At 39.6% G+C, this 22,814-nt stretch overlaps 1 protein-coding gene across 5 annotated transcripts in view; it reads left to right on the top strand.

Moving 5' to 3' along the window:
* The window catches only part of LOC139441783 (transient receptor potential cation channel subfamily A member 1 homolog), a 76,549-nt gene that overhangs the window by 52,789 nt on the left and 946 nt on the right, over positions 1 to 22,814 (top strand). For all 5 annotated transcript variants that reach the window (XM_071222566.1, XM_071222564.1, XM_071222565.1 and 2 more), the window contains 14 exons: positions 86 to 193; positions 1,196 to 1,284; positions 2,721 to 2,867; positions 3,923 to 4,034; positions 4,744 to 4,880; positions 5,386 to 5,507; positions 5,930 to 6,094; positions 8,642 to 8,742; positions 11,944 to 12,113; positions 12,982 to 13,114; positions 15,554 to 15,685; positions 16,447 to 16,647; positions 17,526 to 17,726; positions 22,274 to 22,342. In XM_071222566.1, the coding sequence (XP_071078667.1) occupies positions 86 to 193; positions 1,196 to 1,284; positions 2,721 to 2,867; positions 3,923 to 4,034; positions 4,744 to 4,880; positions 5,386 to 5,507; positions 5,930 to 6,094; positions 8,642 to 8,742; positions 11,944 to 12,113; positions 12,982 to 13,114; positions 15,554 to 15,685; positions 16,447 to 16,647; positions 17,526 to 17,726; positions 22,274 to 22,342 (1,887 nt within the window). The remainder of the gene's footprint in view (positions 1 to 85; positions 194 to 1,195; positions 1,285 to 2,720; positions 2,868 to 3,922; positions 4,035 to 4,743; positions 4,881 to 5,385; positions 5,508 to 5,929; positions 6,095 to 8,641; positions 8,743 to 11,943; positions 12,114 to 12,981; positions 13,115 to 15,553; positions 15,686 to 16,446; positions 16,648 to 17,525; positions 17,727 to 22,273; positions 22,343 to 22,814) is intronic.

Genomic DNA, 22,814 nt, shown 5'->3' with positions numbered 1-22,814 from the left:
TTGATTGGCTAATGACTGAAACATTTACATAAAACACTATTTTAAGGATAATAAGTGGTGCACATTGAATTTTTATGTTTTCCAGAAACTGTTGTCTTACCCACAAGTGAAGCGGCTGATCAATCAAAGTGATCGCTATGACAACGATCCTCTTCATATTGCGGCACAGGAAGGTTACAGTGAGATCTTAGTGGTGAGATAAGCTTTCATCCTTTATCTCAGAATTTAGCAATATGTCTTCATCATTGAAAGTAAACTAAACCACGGTAGTTTTCCTTTGTATTGAAGTATATTTGCATTGTAAAAACTTAATGGAACCATTTCTTAATATAGAGAGATAAATAAATATGGTTGTACAGGAAAAAAACAAATGGAAAAATATTTCTATCTTAGATGATTGAATGTATTAAATTAAACTAAATGAGGCACATTAACACAAGAGCACATCACTATGAAAATGGTTTTGTGACATAAAATGTAATCTGTGCCAGGTTTAATCATTCAAACAACAGTTTTGAGGGAGTGTTAGAGCATTAATGGTCCATGGGAATTTTTATTAATTGGTTTAATCATCCACCCACTGTAAAAATCAGGAAAGTAGAGAAAAGAAAGTCTCAGTTGATCCCCTTGTCTGAAAACCACTATTAGCAATAAACTATATCACTAATTGTTTTTATGCATGTCTTGACACAAGATGTGAAACACACCACAAAAGCATGTTCAAATAATAGTTAAGGATCTTAGTATCATGACAGTGTATAATGAAAATAGAAATTTTAATACCTCTTAACCATTTGTTTACACAAAAGACCAAACAAGATTTGAAAGTGCTGATTAAACCAACTAATAAAAAGAAAAGGTGGAGTCTAGTGGGAGACACTGCCCAGATTTGCTCGCTAGATGGTGCAAGTGTATTAGAGGTTATAAGCCGCAACCTAAGTCAGCTTTCTAATTGTGGAACCATCACAGGGTATAACCTCAAATACACGCCTGCCCCTGGTGGATAAGTATGGCGGTACTCCCTGTTGTAAGTAGTTACCACATGAGAAGGAAGGGACGTAACTCCAATATCATGTTGGTTTCTTGCAAGGTTGCTGCTAATATGTAAAAGAACTATATGTGTGTCCAAGGCCTGTGGGATATGTTTTCTCATACTCCTTGTGGATAAATAGTTTAGTTTGTCCATATTTTCTAGACATTGCTGGAGAATGGAGCTGATCTTGACAGCAAGAATGAAGAAGAGCAGACACCATTACATCTGGCCGCTAAGTTTGGGAGGACAAAGTAAGTCCTTGACGTTTACAGGAAGTTGTGTTTTAAATACATGTATACAGACTCTGAACCAAGTGGGACAACATTGATATTGGTTAGGCCAAGCCTTACACGTCTCATGACATCAGCTCAGTATTACCTTACAGACCTTCTTTTCAGAGATTACTCGATGAGACTTGGTTGGTGTTTTTGTATGGTTGTTATGGTAACGAGATGGGTAAGGTGAAGAGGGGCGAATCATGACACAGATGGTTTTCCTTTTTGCAGATACTCAGCTGAGAGCTCCAGATAACTTTTTGAGCAATTGAGTTTTTACACTTGGGTTTCTATCTTAATTGGGTTATTACATTTTTCATTGGGTAACCAATATTTTTTCACTCATCTATTCATCACTCTAATGTTTTTTTTCGCAAAATTTCTGAACATTTAACGATTTTAAAAAAGTGAAATAATGTTTAGATGTATATAATTGTTCTAAATACAGTATTTAGGCTTGACTTGGAAAGTAAATTAGCTTGTAATTGTGTTTCGGAAATTAGCTCCTTTCTACGCATGCTGAAAAAGCTTCGTCGGGTATTTACGCATGCTGTTTTTATACATTTGAGTTTTTCATTTAATGCATGCGTTTCTGTACACAAGTTAATTGAAAGTTATTGGGTTTTGAATATTTTGGGGGTATTTTACGCAAATACGCTGCCTATCTGTAGCTCTGTCAGCTTCAGCATGCTAACCAGTCTCACCCAATTTGTCAGATACCTTAAAATTACCAATGCCAGGGTTGAGTTCTCCTGCTGTCAAATGCTTGTTACCTATGTGGTGCAATGGAATAGTCCTGATCATACTCCATTTGTCAGACATCTCATGAGAACGTAAGACAGAAAATAATTCACACTGACTGGAACATGCTATTATCTTGTTTTCATGAAAAGAGTTTTTATTCAACACTATCAATAACATACATTAAATCATAAAACACCTCTTTTTCATGTTGGTTCTGCTTCTCATGTTGGATGTTATTAGTTTAATGTTCATTTTGCTTTAAACACATTTTAAAAATATATTTTATATAAAACAAAACACTTAAGAAATCTGTACATCATTAAGCTTGTGACCTATTCACCTTCATGTGCCCTTTGGTATTGAGTATATCATCAAGTTCTTGAATATTTTTTTTATGAACGTTTATTGACATAGGTTATAATTATTATGCAAAAACAAATAGATGTATTAATGCAAAAACAACTGATGTATGTATGTATTGCTGAGTGCGGTGTTAAACAACAAACAAACAAACTTAATAATACACAGGATTAAGTCTATTAGGACTGGTCCATTACCCCATTACATAGGTTTGACAAGCCATCTCTACTCCATTGTCTAACAACCGGGGTGTCTGACATATGAGGTATGACCTGCTAACCAAGGAACTATTATGCTTGTTGTTTCAGCAATGTGAGAGAGCTGGTGAAGCGTGATAAGTCCTCCATCAATGACGAAGACGAGAACTCCAACACTCCTCTACATCTGGCAGCCATGCAGGGACATGACAAGGCAGTTGCACTCCTCCTGGAGTTCGGAGCCGATGTTGCCAGCAGGTACAACAAGGCATCCTGTGACCTGTGTTGCTAGTCAGAAGTGTTAATTAGTAGTTAATTGTTAATTAGTCTTCTATAAATATGCACCTGCCTGTAAAAAATACATAGCATGACCAATTTTAGTGTTTGGATTATATTTTTCAACATTCAAAGGGAAGGAAACATATTTAGCAATATATAAAATGTTGCAATTATCTGTTGAGGTTATGTCCAGTAGAAAAGCTTATGACATCAAAGAGATGATTTATGGATAACAGCTTCTTTATTTATCATTTACTGCAAAGGCGATGTTTCAGTACAGATCCTTATACCATCGTCAAGCAAGTTTTGCTTGACAGCGGTATAAGGATCTACAGTGATCTCGCCTTTACAGTGAATAAAGAAGTTGTTATCCATAAATTATCTCTACATTGTCATCTGTCAACTTCTAAGTAATGACTATCAAACAATTCAGCTTATGACATCTCAATGTCTCTGACATCTGACATTTGAAGGGCAGGCTTCGCAGGGTCTTTACAGGTATCGGGGGAAACATCCGATAAACCTCTTCTTCCTGTTCTCAGCAAACTATTTCTTACTTGCCTAGATTGGCTGTTAAGGAAACTTTCCAATAAACCCGTTTCTCATCAAAATAACCTTATGAACCCTTGTCTCTTAAACTATTGCTGATGAACCCCTTCTGAGAAACTATTGCTGATGAACCCCTTCTGAGAAACTATTACTGATGAACCCCTTCTGAGAAACTATTGCTGATGAACCCCTTCTGAGAAACTATTGCTGATGAACCCTTTCTGAGAAACTATTGCTGATGAACCCCTTCTGAGAAACTATTGCCGATGAACCCCTTCTGAGAAACTATTGCTGATGAACCCATTCTGAGAAACTATTGCTGATGAACCCCTTCTGAGAAACTATTGCTGATGAACCCTCCTGAGAAACTATGCTGATGAACCCCCTCTGAGAAACTATGCTGATTAACCATATCTCAGGAACTATTGTTGGCGAACCCCCTTCTGAGATGTTTCTGCTCACATACCTCCTTCATTGGTTGCCAGGAACTACAGTCAATGGACCCCCCTGGATCTGGCTGCATCCAAGGGATGGCTGAAGACGTGCCGGATCCTCCTGGAAGATGATGCGCCCATTGACCCCATGGACAAAAACCAGGTCAGTCATGCATAGCAGGCGTCAGTACAAGTAACCAGGTCCAGGCTGAGTTGTCCGAACATGTACACGTGCTATGGGGTTTTGTTGTCCCTTTATGCCTTAACATGTAAACCAGGAGATCAACAGTAAGCTTCAGTAACGCTCTGAGTTTCCGCCAGCCACATTATATTTGTGTACAAGTATGGTAAAAGTAAATACTCTCAAGCATGGGATGCGTAAATGCATTGGCTAATAGCTATAGCTCAAACTCAAATAATAATTGGATGCAATCAATGAATCAGGTTTAGATATCTCTTCGGACAGTGGGGTAGCCCGATGGTTAAAGTGTTTGCTTGTCACGCATAAGGCGTTCAATTCCCACTTGGGTACAATGTGTGAAGCTCATTACTGGTATCCCCAGCTGTGATATTGCTGAAATATTGATAAAAAAAACCAGTTTAAAACCATACTCATTCACTCTTTCAAGATACGATTCTAAAACTGTAAATGAGGACAGGGCCCACTTGCACAAAGTGATCTTAGCGCTAAGATGATCGTAACTCCACTTCTCTAACGTAGGCTTATCATAGTCGTAGCACTAAGATCGCTTTGTGCAAGCGGGCCCAGAACACTTCTTCATGTATAGCATGTATGCTATTTGTGGATCCCATTTATGGTGTCCCAGCAGTATTTGTCACTCACTCACTCTGAACATTTTCATTTTCTGCAGACCACTCCACTTCATCTTGCGAGTCGCAATGGACACCCCGCGGTAGTAAGCCTCCTTCTTGAATGGGATGCAAATGTCACGTTGCCGGACTCCGATGGTCTGAACAGTCTTGATATCGCCATTGAAAACCACAACATGTGAGTTCAACTTCAATATTTGTTAACCAGCTACAAGGGTGCCAGCCCCCTCCCCTGAATCCCAAATACCATCTAATTTTTCAACCGACTCTCATTTGCTCACCCATAAGCACATGTCCAAATTCACTCATCAAATTCTGAATGAAATCCTACAGAACACGTTTCTATGTCATTAAAGGGTGCGATTTGAAGTGAGAATACTGAAGAAATAAAAAAAATAAAATTAAATACACTGGAAATATTTACATACACCATGATTTTTTTTAAATGTTGAATCTGCGTACCAATAACATTTTATTTGCATCCTGAGTACCAAGAAAGCTGTCCAAATACCCCTAACGACTGGGGTTTGCAGCCTTAGTATGACTGTGTTTATGTTTTGTTGGTAAGATTGGGGTTAATGCTTGTGACAGTAATGTCAGTGATAACTTGATAGTGTCATATGCAGTATGTTCACCATTTCATTGTATTAAAGTTTGCTGTAATGGTCATATGTTTTCACCAGTGATGTTGCCATGGTGATCATCAACTCTGATGTGTGGGAGGACGCGTTGCGACATGCATCACTGGACCTGGTCACAGGACAACTGGACACGCCCATGAGGAAACTCATCAGGAAAATGCCAGGTTCGACTCCAGGACTAAATCTCACAATATTGTCGTACCAAATATCCAGATGTCAAGTTGTAAATGCTGTGAAGTGGTACAAATGATAACTTATTTGTTAAGTGTCCTTTTGGTTATTTGTCGATGGGGAACAGGTAGCCCAGTTGTCTAAGTCACCTCAATTTATTGTGCAGAGTTGCGTCCCTTTGATACGAGTTAAACCAATCTAGATATTATACAAAAACAAGTCTGGCCAGCTCTAGCTACCTCTATTCCACTCAGCATGGGGGCAAAATTATTTCTTTGATTTTAGTCGAGAAGGGTATTTTGTAATATAAGATTTCATAGACTAAATGTTAGTCTAGAGTAAGGTCTGTACTCAGAGATGTATCTTTCTATTAGTGTCCATACAAGTTTATCAGCAAATATTTCTCATTAACCAGATGTGGCTGAGCGAGTGTTTGATCGCTGTCTGAGCTATGGTGCTGAGAAGAATCCAGAGCGACCCGACTATGAAATCACGTTCAACTATGAGTTCCTGGATGATGTGTATGCAAATTGGCTGGACACAAAGAGAGAGTCCTCCAGCGAATCTGGATCAAGTTCAGGTGTGTTACCTCCCTTTGTTTCAGTGTTCAGCAACCCGTGCTTGCTGTAACAGGTGACTATGCTTGCTGTAACAGGTGACTATGCTTGCTGTAACAGGTGACTATGCTTGCTGTAACAGGTGACTATGCTTGTCGTACAAAGCGACTAACGGGTCAGACTCGCTGACTTGGTTGATACATGTCATCGATCCAAATTGTGTGGATCGATGCTCATGATGTCAATCACTGGATTGACTGGTCCAGACTTTATTATTTACAGACCGCTGTAATATAGCTGGAATATTGCTGAGTGCAGCGTAAAACAACAAACAAACAAAACAGGGTGTGCCAATGAGACTTCCAGTTTGCAGGTACATCGCAGGAGGCAAACCTAGCTCAGCGATTTGTAGGAATTTGAATTCTTTAAAACTTGAAGCTCTTTTAGGGATGGGGGTAGGTTTGGGGTGGGGTGTAGGGGTGGGGGTTTGGGGGTAAGTGAGGGGACCGAGCATTGGCTCATTATTATGTAGGAATTTGAATTCTTTATCATACTATGAAAGTTTTGCAGCTCTATCACAGCAGGGTAACCTAGATAGAACTGGCTTCACATATTCTACCATGTTGGTAGTCCAAGCGATGTCTTTATAGAAAGGCGACTAACGGGATCGGGTTGTCAGGCTCGCTGACTTGGTTGATGCATGTCATCGATCCCAATTGCATGGATCAATGCTCATGATATTAATCACTGGATTGTCCGGTCCAGACTCGATTATTTACAGACCGCCATCATATAGCTGGAATATTGCTGAGCGCGGTGTTAAACAACAAACCAACGAAACCAACCTTTATAAGATAGATGCTCAGTCCTCAGCCTGGGATATGCGCTCCTTCTCATGACCTGCAGGAAGACTCACCCCCTATCGATCACTGTATGTGCAGAAATAAACCAGTCAGACTGTGCACATGACTAATTTGGTCAAACATTCCTCATTTATAATATATTTTATCATACCTTTTTTTGTCCCAAAATTATTCCAACTTGATAGGGAAAAGTGTTAATCATACTGACCAGAAGACAGATTCCCATGTAATTATATATGGCAACTGTGCTGTTAAGCAATATCCATGTAAGCCCGAGTGGACATTTCCCTAGAAGTACATGTTGAGGGGGACACGTGTTGCCACTCTGTCACAAATAATCTCCACCCTATCATTAGAAGGCGCAGGACTGCCTCCGTAGTCAAGAGGTAGAGCGTTCATTTGGAGATTGGAAGGTCTGGGGTTCGATACCTGGCCGTGGCATACCAAAAGACGTTAAAAGATGGTACTTGTTGTTACCCTGTGTGGCGCTCTGCATTAAGGGGCTAAAACAAGGACTGGTCTGCTCGGAGTGAGTATACTGTATCTGGGTGGGGTTTTTATGTTAAACTGCGGCATGGTAACTCAGTGTGCTAGCACTATAAATCGGCATCAGTCCGGACTAGTACAAGAGGCCACACACACATGCATGCACGTCACTATATAAGTGCAATAATCTTGGAAACGACGTTAAACCCAATTTCACCTCACCTCACAGTGTTACTTTCCATCCACTTTCACAACACCGTGTTTGGGCCTGGTGCTCATGATCTTCACATCAATGCTAGACAGTTCATGTTGTTTGTACTCGACTGCAGTAAACTTGGAACACATCTACAACAGTTAATTAAATATGGTACAATAGCCATCATCATCAATGTCACCTTAATTGAATAATGATGAATTTTATTGAAGGAGTCCCCAGTTCGCAGTCAAGTGAGATTTTTTCTAGAAGTGTGTCTCACAAGTGTTGTTGCTCATGAATAAGCTGGTATTAAAGTAATAGAACTCATATTTAACATGTTTAACAAATGTGAATAATTAATATATGCCACCCATTTCCAGTGAGAAATAAGGAAAAAATGCAGTTATTTGTGTAGAAAAACAGAAAGATCAGTTGTGTTTATTTGTTTAATTCCTGTAGAACGCCTAGATCTACACCAGTGTCTAACATTGTTGTCTTTGTGTTGCATTTTGTCATTCACTGCCCAGTTCAAAGGTCCAGGATGAAACACAGTGTCTAAAGCGAATTAACCTTTTTGAAAATCACAAGAAGCTTATAGTTATATGTGGATGCATAATAGTACCTTGCCTCTTCTCAGTCCTTTCTCAATTTTTAACTGTGGTAACTATGGTAACGGTCGCTTTAAGCCTTTCTGGGATCACTGACATCAACCCTAAAATGTCTTCATGATGACTCATTCCTTTTAAAACCTTATTAATAAGAACGAACATTCAACCATTTCAACCCATTTCAATTTGTAACATTAGAATCAGGTTGAGAATGTACATTAAAGACTTTCAGAAATAATGCTAAAGTTTGTGCTGACTTGGCAGATTTGGCTTATTTTTAATTTGCAAACCATCAGTGTCTTGTGTTTGCTTGGTGCACTAACTAGGTCTCACCACAGTGAATGTACATCTGTAGCCAGAATACTCATTTTTATTAACAGAAAATTGGTTCTTAATAAAAAAAACCCTACTTTTCAGGTTTTGGTGTGTATGATGAAGATGACAGGTTACTGGCAGGTGCCACGCCCTACACATCGGACTCCAACATGCTCAAGAGGAACCACCCGCTCATGATAATGGTAGGCAGTGCACGGACATGTTGGTGAAAGGGGATGAAAGGCCGCTGAATGGTGATGAATGTCCCACCGAATGGTGATGAATGTACCGCCGAATGGTGATGAATGTACCGCCCAATGATGATGAATGTCCCACTGAATGGTGATGAATGTACCGCCGAATGGTGTTGAATGTACCGCCGAATGGTGATGAATGTACCCACAGATTGGTGATGAATGTACCGCCGAATGGGGATGAATGTACCAACAGAATGGTGATGAATGTACCGCCGCATGGGGATGAATGTACCCACAGATTGGTGATGAATGTACCGCCGAATGGGGATGAATGTACCCACAGATTGGTGATGAATGTACTGCCAAATGGGGATGAATGTACCAACAGATTGGTGATGAATTTACCGCCGAATGGTGATGAATGTACCCACAGATTGGTGATGAATGTACCGCCGCATGGGGATGAATGTACCCACAGATTGGTGATGAATGTACTGCCGAATGGGAATAATGTATCCACAGAATGGGGATGAATGTACCCACAGAATGGGGATGAATGTACCGCCGAATGGGGATGAATGTACCCACAGATTGGTGAGGAATGTACTGCCGAATGGGGATGAATGTACTCTCAGATTGGTGATGAATGTTCCCACAGATTGGTGATGAATGTACCCACAGGATGGTGATGAATGTATCCACAGGATGGTGATGAATGTACCCACAGAATGGTGTTGAATGTACCCACAGGATGGTGTTGAATGTACCCTCAGAATTGTGTTGAATGGACCCACAGAATGGTGTTGAATGTACCCACAGAATGGGGATGAATGTACCTACTGAATGGTGATGAATGTACCCACAGGATGGTGATGAATGTACCCACAGAATGGTGATGAATGTACCCACAGGATGGTGATGAATGTACCCACAGGATGGTGTTGACTGGACCCACAGAATGGTGTTGAATGTACCCACAGAATGGGGATGAATGTACCTACTGAATGGTGATGAATGTACCCACAGGATGGTGTTGAATGTACCCACAGAATGGTGATGAATGTACCCACAGGATGGTGATGAATGTACCCACAGAATGGTGTTGAATGTATCCACAGAATGGTGTTGAATGTACCGCCGAATGGTGATGAATGTACCCACAGAATGGTGTTGAATGTATCCACAGAATGGTGATGAATGTACCGCCGAATGGTGATGAATGTACCAACAGATTGGTGATGAATGTACCGCCGAATGGTGATGAATGTACCAACAGATTGGTGATGAATGTACCGCCGAATGGGGATAAATGTACCAACAGATTGGTGTTGAATGTACCCACAGATTGGTGATGAATGTACCGCCGAATGGGGATGAATGTACTCTCAGATTTGTGATGAATGTACCGCCGAATGGTGATGAATGTACTCTCAGATTGGTGATGAATGTACCGCCGAATGGTGATGAATGTTCCTACAGAATGATGATGAATGTATCACAGAATGGTGTTGAATGTACCCACAGGATGGTGATGAATGTATCCACAGAATGGTGATTTGTGTACCCAGAGAATGGTGATGAATGTACCCACAGGATGGTGATGAATGTACCCACAGGATGGTGATGAATGTACCCACAGGATGGTGTTGAATGTATCCAGAGAATAGTGTTGAATGTACCCACAGAATGAGGATGAATGTACCCACAGAATGGGGATGAATGTACCCAGAGAATGGTGTTGAATGTACCCAGAGAATGGGGATGAATGTACCCACTGAATGGTGATGAATTACCCTGAATGGGGATGAATGTACCCACAGGATGGTGATGAATGTATCCACCGAATGGTGATTTGTGTACCCACAGAATGGTGATGAATGTACCCACAGGATGGTGATGAATGTACCCACAGGATGGTGATGAATGTACCCACAGGATGGTGTTGAATGTATCCAGAGAATGGTGATGAATTACCCTAAATGGGGATAAATGTACCCACTGAATGGGGATGAATGTACCCAGAGAATGGTGTTGAATGTACCCACAGAATGGTGTTGAATGTACCCACAGAATGGTGATGAATGTACCCACAGAATGGTGATAAATTTACCCACAGAATGGTGATGAATGTACCCACAGAATGGTGTTGAATGTACCAACTGAATGGTGATGAATGGACCCACAGAATGGTGTTGAATGAACCCACTGAATGGTGATGAATGTACCCACTGAATGGTGATGAATTACCCTGAATGGTGATGAATCGACCCACAGAATGGTGATGAATTACCCTGAATGGGGATGAAGACCCACAGAATGGTAATGAATGTACTCACAGGATGGTGATGAATTACCCTAAATGGGGATAAATGTACCCACTGAATGGGGATGAATGTACCCACAGAATGGTGTTGAATGTACCCACAGAATGGTGTTGAATGTACCCACAGAATGGTGATGAATGTACCCACAGAATGGTGATAAATTTACCCACAGAATGGGGATGAATGTACCCACAGAATGGTGTTGAATGTACCAACTGAATGGTGATGAATGGACCCACAGAATGGTGTTGAATGAACCCACTGAATAGTGATGAATGTACCCACTGAATGGTGTTGAATGAACCCACTGAATGGTGATGAATTACCCTGAATTGTGTTGAATGTACCCAGAGAATGGTGTTGAATGTACCTACAGAATGGTGTTGAATGTACCCAGAGAATGGTGTTGAATGTACCCACAGAATGGTGTTGAATGTACCCAGAGAATGGTGTTGAATGTACCTACAGAATGGGGATGAATGTACCCAGAGAATGGGGATGAATGTACCCAGAGAATGGTGTTGAATGTACCCACAGAATGGTGATGAATGTACCTACAGAATGGGGATGAATGTACCCACAGGATGGTGATGAATGTACTTACAGAATGGTGTTGAATGTATCCACAGAATGGTGTTGAATGTACCCAGAGAATGGTGTTGAATGTACCCACAGAATGGTTTTGAATGTACCCACAGAATGGTGTTGAATGTACCCAGAGAATGGTGTTGAATGTACCCACAGAATGGTGATGAATGTACCTACTGAATGGTGATGAATTACCCTGAATGGTGATGAATGGACCCTTGAATTGTGATAAATGACCCACACTCAGACTTGACTACATTTGGCACATTTTACAGTTTTTCTGTTGTCCCTCCAGGTGACGTCGAGTCGAGAGGACCTCCTGGCTCACCCTCTGGTCATGTCCATGTTGAACCACAAGTGGAACACATTCGGCAGTGTGTTCTACTACCTCTTCTTTCTCCTCTACCTGGTGTTCCTGACGTTCCTGACGGCGTACATCGTAGAAACAAAACCACCCTATACCTAGTAAGTACACTCCACTATAATACCCTCAGTTTACCTCTACCTGGTATTCCTGACGTTCCTCACGGTGTACATCGTGGAGACACCACCACCCTATAGCTAGTAAGTGCTCTCCACTATAATACCCTCAGTTAACCTCTACCTGGTGTTCCTGACGTTCCTCACGGTGTACATCATGGAGACACCACCACCCTATAGCTAGTAAGTGCAATCCACTATAATACCCTCAGTTTACCTCTTACTGGTGTTCCTGACGTTCCTCACGGCATACATCGTAGAGACACCACCACCCTATAGTACACTCCACTATAATACCCTCAGTTTACCTCTACCTGGTGTTCATGACTTTCCTCGCGGCTTACATCGTGGAGACACCACCACCCTATAGCTAGTAAGTACACTCCACTATAATACCCTCAGTTAACCTCAACCTGGTGTTCCTGACGTTCCTCACAACGTACATCGTAGAGACACCACCTCCCTATAGCTGGTAAGTGCACTCTACTATAATACCCTCAGTTTACCTCTACCTGGTGTTCCTGACGTCCCTCATGGCGTACATCGTAGAGACACCACCTGCCTATAGCTAGTAAGTGCACTCTACTAGTTTATCCTCAGTTAACCCTGACCTAGAGGTGACCTACCATTAGAAATAATTTTGGACAAAAACAACTTGATTCAACAAGGTTAAGATGAATCCTATCCATGACCTGCTTGATACATGATTCTATGTATGATTCTTGTGTTCTTATGGTGTTATGATGTACAGCACGAGGTGAACGTAAACAGGAATGACAGCACCTGTCATTATTAATGTGATGAAGAGGCCCCTCCTCTACATTGAGCAATGGTGGTTATTTTTATGTTTCAGTAATACCAGTGATGCCGTTGCCATTTCCTCTGGGTCATGTGACCAGCTGACTACAACCTATCAACAGCCATTAATCTCCCTCATTGCTAAATATGTCATTATAGGATTAGCTGCCTTCAACTTGTTGAAAGAGGTAATGTATTATGCTGGAACATATATAGGCCTACACTTGTTGTTATTGGAAATATTCCCTTGGCTTCTCTCAGTTATTATTTCTGTCAAACATTCATCTGAATTCTATCTGTTGTTATTTCTGGGAAATAGCCATTTGAATTCTCTCTGTTGTTATTCCTGAGAAATATTCATTTAAATTCTATCTGTTGTCATTTCTGGGAAATGTTCCCTTTAATTCGATCTGTTATTATTTCTGGGAAATATTCCCATGAATTTTCTCTTTATGTTTCTGGGGAATAACCCATGAATTTTCTATTTTCCCTTAAATTCACTCCTGTCCTTGCCCCAGGGTCCCAGCATGTCATCGTACTCAGACATCATGGACCGATGCCCTTAATATCAATCATTGAATTATCTGGCCCAAACTCAATTATTTCCAGGCCACTGTCATATAGCTGGAATATTGCTGTGTGCAGCATTAAAAAGATCATGTGCTCACACACATGGACACTTGCACACACACAGAGTTTGTCACTATATTCTGTATATATACTCACCAACAAGAGAAACTTGAATACCATACATGTTGGTTAATATGTGAAGAATTACTCATATTCAAGAGATACTTGATTGGTTCGATGCACAAACAAGTATACTGTTATGTTGTGTGAACCGACGCATCACATGAACGCATCACTTGTGACGTCATAGATCCATGATGCAACATGCACCATTTGTCTCGTGCAAGATTAGCATGTAAAGTTTGGAAATCATGTGCAGCATATTGTTAATAGACTAAAAACGCTTCATAAAGTGGAACACATTGGAAACATCTCTTCTTAATGGACATTGGGATCTGGTGGTCAGGCTCGCTGACTTGGTTGATGCATGTCATCATATCCCATTTGCGTGGATCGATGCTCATGATGTCAATGTCATGTAGCTTGAATATTGCTGAGTGCGGCGTTAAACAACAAATAAAAATAAATAAATCATTACAGATAATACTTCTCTATATGTTTCTATGGTTCGTGTTTCTTTTGGTGGTGAGTATATCATGTAGTGCTATAAATGCTTATACACACACACTCTCTGTTCCCGAGTTTGTCGTGTATGTTAGGTAATGCTATAAATGCTTATACACACACACACTCTCTGTTCCCGAGTTTGTTGTGTATGTTAGGTAATGCTATAAATGCTTATACACACACACACTCTGTTCCCGAGTTTGTCGTGTATGTTAGGTAATGCTATAAATGCTTATACACACACACACACTCTGTTCCCGAGTTTGTCGTGTATGTTAGGTAATGCTATAAATGCTTATACACACACACACTCTCTGTTCCCGAGTTTGTTGTGTATGTTAGGTAATGCTATAAATGCTTATACACACACACACTCTGTTCCCGAGTTTGTCGTGTATGTTAGGTAATGCTATAAATGCTTATACACAGACACACTCTGTTCCCGAGTTTGTCGTGTATGTTAGGTTTTGCTATAAATGCTTATACACACACACTCTCTGTTCCCGAGTTTGTCGTGTATGTTAGGCAATGCTATAAATGCTTATACACACACACACTCTGTTCCCGAGTTTGTCGTGTATGTTAGGTAATGCTATAAATGCTTATACAAACACACTCTCTGTTCCCGAGTTTGTCGTGTATGTTAGGTAATGCTATAAATGCTTATACACACACACACTCTGTTCCCGAGTTTGTCGTGTATGTTAGGTAATGCTATTAATGCTTATACACGCACACACACACTCTCTGTTCCAGAGTTTGTCATGTTTGTTAGGTTTTGCTATAAATGCTTATATACACACACACTCTGTTCCCGAGTTTGTTGTGTATGTTAGGTAATGCTATAAATGGTTATACACACACACACTCTGTGTTCCCGAGTTTGTCGTGTATGTTAGGTTATGCTATAAATGCTTATACACACACACACACTCTGTTCCCGAGTTTGTTGTGTATGTTAGGTAATGCTATAAGTGCTTATACACACACACACACTCTGTTCCCGAGTTTGTTGTGTATGTTAGGTAATGCTATAAGTGCTTATACACTCACACACACTCTGTTCCCGAGTTTTCGTGTATGTTAGGTAATGCTATAAATGCTTATACATTCACACACTCTGTTCCCGAGTTTGTTGTGTATGTTAGGTAATGCTATAAATGCTTATACACACACACTCTGTTCCCGAGTTTGTCGTGTATGTTAGGTAATGCTATAAATGCTTATACACACACACACTCTGTTCCCGAGTTTGTCGTGTATGTTAGGTAATGCTATAAATGCTTATACATTCACACACTCTGTTCCCGAGTTTGTCGTGTATGTTAGGTAATGCTATAAATGCTTATACACACACACACACTCTGTTCCCGAGTTTGTCGTGTATGTTAGGTAATGCTATAAATGCAGTGTAAGCATGTTTGTTTCAGCTGCTACAAATCTATCAAGCCAAACTGTCCTACCTCGGCTGGACGAATTTGATTGAGTGGATAACTTATGTCTCAGCTCTACTCCTCGTCATTGACTTCAATGACTGTCAGAAAGAAACAGGCTTCAGATTGGTGAGGACAGTGTTGTCATTGCATGGGGTGATGTTCTGAAGATCGGGTGTGTGTGGGGTTGGGGTTGGGGCGTGTGTGTGCACAGCTGAATCTAATTCGATGTGCAATCTCTGGGTATATGACGAAACCCTGTGATATAGGTTAAATTTCATAATTTACAGTATTTACTATTACAGTGAAACTTTGTTAATCCAGGGGAGGTCGGGTTACCTACTGGTTTTAGCGAATAGAAATGTGTTTACCTCCACATAATGTGGCAAATGTAATGAGATATGTAACAAGCATTTATCATCCAAAACTGGCTCCCACAGGAGATATCGCTTGGATGAGATCAAGCGATATCTACACTGTAGATATCGCTGCAATGAAATTACATCACAATGCTTTGCAGACCATTGTGACATCACTGGTTACCATGACGTCACAATCAAATGACATCACTAATGGCTCTGCTACTGAAGCTGTTTGCAGTACTTTTTACACTGAAGACACTGCTAATTACTGTCTACAAATTGAAAAAGTTGAAAGAATGATGTTGGATGATAAATAAAATCTCACCCTCGTGTCTTTTGATATCAAATATATCAACACTCGTTGATAAAAGTGGCAAAAATCCTCGGCAAGCCTCGGATTTTTCCACTTTTATCAACTCGTGTTGATATATTTGATATCAAAAGACACTCGGGTGAGATTCTCTATATGTATTCTGAAACTTGACTTTAAATTTCTTTTATATATTACATGAGATGTTTGTTTCCCAGAACTGGCAGTGGTCCTTGGGGGCTGTGTCTGTGTTCCTGGCGTGGATGGTGCTGGTGCTGTTCATCCAGAAGTTCCCCAGGTTTGGCATCTACGTTGTCATGTTCACAGAGATCCTCACCACCGTCGCTCAGTTCTTTGTCGTCTTCTTCCTCTTCATCGTCGCCTTCTCACTCGGCTTCTACACCTTGTTCCAAAACCAGGTTGGCAAATTATCAACTCTGCCCTTTATGAACAGATGAGCAGTGCTCGATGAAAATTTTTTTTGGAGAGAGTAGTGAATAACATTCTTGAAAGTGAAATAACATTTCATGCTGGCACGATACTCAGTCTTCAGACATAATGATTTTCACAGAACATTGAGGTCAGTAAGAAGATATATGATAATTAGAGATTACTACACGAGTGTCTCTCGGATATCATGCATCTTAAAATTAGTTTTAAGATGAATGGTTTCTGACAGGCATGGGTGCGGTAATCTTTTATTTACACACCCTAAAGATCATACCATTTTAGCATCAAATTGATGCATATTTTGTCTATTCTTATGATCACAGTGGTGCCTTAATACATGACACAATGATCATTTGTGACATCATCCAGTCTACAGCTTACTACCCATATCTAATGTCACCCTCTACAGAAATAGTTTTCGCCATATACGAGTATGTGGATTACCAAGGCGATGATAATAATGTAAACTAGACAAGACCAAACGATATTTATTAACCCTCTTAATCCAGAAAGTTTCTGTGCTGGCGTAGGTAAATTCAACCGAAGCACTAGTAACATTAAAGAATTAGAATCAGGAAAGTAGTCAGTCATCATTCAACCTTAGGTCATCACCATGGACCAACCAATCACGTACCTGGAATTCGATCTCATACATGTGTTCAATACCAGTTATCTCAAATGGGTTTCTCACCCACAGGTTGGTAAGAAAAAAGAACATTTGTCTTTTCTTGCTTATTTCATCAAGTGACCTATCATGTTGATATTAGCGTGTCTTGACAAGAAAATACAAATATCCCCTATGTCTTATTAAAGTACCATGACTTAATGATGTGTAATGTCGTTTCAGGTTGCGTTCAAAAATGTCCCGAGTGCAATGATCAAAACAGGAGTCATGATGATCGGCGAGTTTGAGTTTGATGCCATATTCAATGAGCAATTTAAGTCATCACCAGTAAACAAAGAGGATGAAGTCCACTTTCCTGAAGTTTCTTATCTTCTCTTTGTTATCTTCCTCATCCTCATGTCAATCATCGTCATGAACTTGCTCGTGAGTAACCATGATTTCTTTAGATGGTTGTTGTTTGGTTTTGTTTGTTTGTTTGTTTGTTGTTTTTCGCCACACTCAGCAATATTTCTGCTATATGACAGTGGTCTGTAAATTATCGAGTCTGGACCAGACAATCTAGGGATTGACATCATGCGCATTGATCCACACAATTTGGATTTAATGACATGAATCAACCAAGTCAGCAGGCCTCACCACCCGATCCCGTAAGTCGCCTCTTATGACAAGCATAGTCGCCTTTTACTGCAAACATGGGTTGTTGTTTATTAATTGTATCATCATTGCGCATTTTGATGCAAATTGAACATGTATGGACGAAGGAGATCATTTTGATGGAAATAGAACATGTATGAACTTAGGGGATCATTTTGATGGAAATAGAACATGTATGAACTTAGGGGTTCATTTTGATGGAAGTAGCACATGTATGAACTTAGGGGATCATTTTGATGGAAGTAGCACATGTATGAACTTAGGGGATCATTTTGATGGAAGTAGCACATGTATGTACTTAGGGGATCATTTTGATGGAAATAGAACATGTAAGGACTTAGGGGATCATTTTGAAGGAAGTAGCACATGTATGAACTTAGGAGATCATTTTGATGGAAATAGAACATGTATGAACAAAGGGGATCTATTTGATGGAAGTAGCACATGTATGAACTTAGGGGATCCTTTTGATGGAAGTAGCACATGTATGAACTTAGGGGATCATTTTGATGGAAGTAGCACATGTATGAACTTAGGGGATCATTTTGATGGAAGTAGCACATGTATGAACTTAGGGGATCATTTTGATGGAAGTAGCACATGTATGAACTTATGGGATCATTTTGATGGAAGTAGCACATGTATGAACTTAGGGGATCATTTTGATGGAAATAGAACATGTATGGACTTAGGGGATCATTTTGATGGAAGTAGCACAAGTATGAACTTAGGGGATCATTTTGATGGAAATAGAACATGTATGGACTTAGGGGATCATTTTGATGGAAGTAGCACATGTATGAACTTAGGGGATCATTTTGATGGAAGTAGCACATGTATGTACTTAGGGGATCATTTTGATGGAAATAGAACATGTATGGACTTAGGGGATCATTTTGATGGAAGTAGCACATGTATGAACTTAGGGGATCATTTTGATGGAAATAGAACATGTATGGACTTAGGGGATCATTTTGATGGAAGTAGCACAAGTATGAACTTAGGGGATCATTTTGATGGAAATAGAACATGTATGGACTTAGGGGATCATTTTGATGGAAGTAGCACATGTATGAACTTAGGGGATCATTTTGATGGAAATAGAACATGTATGGACTTAGGGGATCATTTTGATGGAAGTAGCACAAGTATGAACTTAGGGGATCATTTTGATGGAAATAGAACATGTATGGACTTAGGGGATCATTTTGATGGAAGTAGCACATGTATGAACTTAGGGGATCATTTTGATGGAAGTAGCACATGTATGTACTTAGGGGATCATTTTGATGGAAATAGAACATGTATTGACTTAGGGGATCATTTTGATGGAAGTAGCACATGTATGAACTTAGGGGATCATTTTGATGGAAATAGAACATGTATGGACAAAGGGGATCTTTTTGATGGAAGTAGCACATGTATGAACTTAGGGGATCCTTTTGATGGAAGTAGCACATGTATGAACTTAGGGGATCCTTTTGATGGAAGTAGCACATGTATGAACTTAGGGGATCATTTTGATGGAAGTAGCACATGTATGAACTTAGGGGATCCTTTTGATGGAAGTAGCACATGTATGAACTTAGGGGATCCTTTTGATGGAAGTAGCACATGTATGAACTTAGGGGATCATTTTGATGGAAATAGAACATGTATGGACTTAGGGGATCATTTTGATGGAAGTAGCACAAGTATGAACTTAGGGGATCATTTTGATGGAAATAGAACATGTATGGACTTAGGGGATCATTTTGATGGAAGTAGCACATGTATGAACTTAGGGGATCATTTTGATGGAAATAGCACATGTATGAAGTTAGGGGATCATTTTGATGGAAGTAGCACAAGTATGAACTTAGGGGATCATTTTGATGGAAATAGAACATGCATGGACTTAGGGGATCATTTTGATGGAAATAGAACATGTATGGACTTAGGGGATCATTTTGATGGAAGTAGCACAAGTATGAACTTAGGGGATCATTTTGATGGAAATAGAACATGTATGGACTTAGGGGATCATTTTGATGGAAGTAGCACATGTATGAACTTAGGGGATCATTTTGATGGAAATAGCACATGTATGAAGTTAGGGGATCATTTTGATGGAAGTAGCACAAGTATGAACTTAGGGGATCATTTTGATGGAAATAGAACATGCATGGACTTAGGGGATCATTTTGATGGAAATAGAACATGTATGGACTTAGGGGATCATTTTGATGGAAGTAGCACATGTATGAACTTAGGGGATCATTTTGATGGAAATAGCTCATGTATGAACTTAGGGGATCATTTTGATGGAAATAGAACATGTATGAACTTAGGGGATCATTTTGATGGAAATAGCTCATGTATGAACTTAGGGGATCATTTTGATGGAAGTAGCACATGTATGAACTTAGGGGATCATTTTGATGGAAATAGAACATGCATGGACTAAGGGGATCATTTTGATGGAAATAGAACATGTATGAACTTAGGGGATCATTTTGATGGAAGTAGCACATGTATGAACTAAGGGGATCATTTTGATGGAAATAGAACATGTATGAACTTAGGGGATCATTTTGATGGAAATAGAACATGTATGAACTTAGGGGATCCTTTTGATGGAAGTAGCACATGTATGAACTTAGGGGATCATTTTGATGGAAATAGAACATGTATGAACTTAGGGGATCATTTTGATGGAAGTAGCACATGTATGAACTTAGGGGATCATTTTGATGGAAATAGAACATGTATGGACTTAGGGGATCATTTTGATGGAAGTAGCACATGTATGAACTTAGGGGATCATTTTGATGGAAGTAGCACATGTATGAACTTAGGGGATCATTTTGATGGAAGTAGCACATGTATGGACTTAGGGGATCATTTTGATGGAAATAGAACATGTATGAACTTAGGGGATCATTTTGAAAAGAAATGCTTTACAGATCCAGCAACACTAAAACTGTAAAGTAGAAGTCTAAATTTTATAAAACCCAAAAGAAACTTAGATGGTCACTTTTATTGGGCTTAAAAAGATAATAGAATTGTTTCTCAGACAATGTGGCTTTTGAAATTATTGTGCAGGCGGGCGGTGGTTATTTTGTTGTTGTTGTTGAAGCTAGTATGTAATCAAATGTTGTTAACAATCATGTTGTTCTTACGTTTTGTAGCATTTAACTGGCAGGGCCCTGTGTTCAAGACACGGAATATTTAAAGATACTGGGGTTTTTTTAAAATGGAAATAAAAACAAAATGTGCATCAGATTTTATGATGATGTGGGCGGTGCCTGAGAACCAAGGCTATTATTCATTTTAGCCTTGGCAGGACTTATGTGTGAATTTGTGAATGCTGCACCAGTGGCACAAAATTCAGATATCTGAAATATCTCATTTTACTTTTTTTTGTGCCTTCCAACCATGTAAATCGAGAAATATAATTTGTCGGGCCAAGTGAAACTTTGCACTTTGTTCTGGAACACTTTAAACATTGCTATTATCTTTACTTAACTGTGACACTGAAATGCCTAGAGACAGGCATCAGGCACCTGGAATACATTTCTCTGCAACTAATCTGAAAAACTTAAAGCTAAGGCTTAAAAAAATAAAAGAATTGGTTCTCAGGCAATGACTTTTGCAAATATAGTGTGGGCAGTGGTTTTTTTTTTGCTTGTTCAAACGAGTATGTAACCAAATAAACAGTTTTGTACTGTCAACCTGGCCTCCCTACAAAAACAAGCATACAAGCTGCTATTGCCACAATTACAATAACACAAGAAGTACAGTAAAGCAGTGCGCATGTAAAGGGAAGTATCTGTGGGCTATGTTGAATCACATTGTTTTTAAGTATAAGGCTTTTTAAAAATCTTTTTGAAATATGAAGACACTCCACTCATTCACCCTAACCTTGTTTGTAAGATAAATGCATTTGTTCCAAACTTCAATGCTAAAGACAGTCAATGCTATAGTTTTCAAGAGAAATGAGAATGTTAGTTTCATTAATAAAATAACAAATGTGAATAACAATTTTCAATGATTCAGTTAAATCACCATTTCATCCTGAGACAATAAGCTTGATGGCACTAAAGAGAACAGACATTATGGCTGAGAAACTCCTCGTTAGAGAATATAAGCATTCTCTGGTTTAAATTTGGTTAATCTTGTTAAATAACTGTTTATATCATCTTGTGATATGGCAAAGCAGATATTTTAACTCTTGGCTTGAAAATATTTGTTGACAGTCAAGTCAGACAACTCAGTGAAGTAAACAAGATTAACACACATATCTATACCGTGACATGTCTGCCTGTCCCTCCCAGGTTGGTTTGGCTGTAGATGACATCAAGGCTGTGCAGGACCAGGCTGCTCTGAAGAGAATGGCTATGCAGGTAGGTGACGTATATCAGCAGTCAAGTGAATTGGGGGTAGATACCATTAGTCATATCCAACTTCTCCGCAGCTCACCGTTGGTTATGTCAAATAACTATGTCTTTTGGTTACATTAGTCCGCAGCTCACCGTTGGTTATGTCAAATAACTATGTCTTTTGGTTACATTAGTCCGCAGCTCACTGTTGGTTATGTCAAATAACTATGTCTTTGGGTTACAAAAACAAGTCGAGATTCTTACTAGTCTCGGACTAATGAACTAGTGGTCGTGTCTATGCTTTTTTATTTTTCAATGTTTGTTAATTTTGCTAGTTTCAAGAGATGAGGGGATGGGGATTTAATGAGAGCATCAAAGGCTGCAGCATGGTTACAATTCAATTGTTTTGTTTTGTTTTCAATATGAAGTATCAACTCTAATACAATCTTCAATACACCACATTTGAATAGGATGGTGACAAATGTATCCTGTTTGA

Source organism: Haliotis cracherodii, unplaced genomic scaffold (assembly GCF_022045235.1).
Source record: "Haliotis cracherodii isolate W230 unplaced genomic scaffold, xgHalCrac1.p SCAF_44, whole genome shotgun sequence".
In the NCBI taxonomy this organism is placed as follows: domain Eukaryota; kingdom Metazoa; phylum Mollusca; class Gastropoda; order Lepetellida; family Haliotidae; genus Haliotis; species Haliotis cracherodii.
The sequence above is the reverse complement of the archived record's forward strand: the minus strand, read 5'-3'. Positions and strand labels throughout refer to the sequence as shown.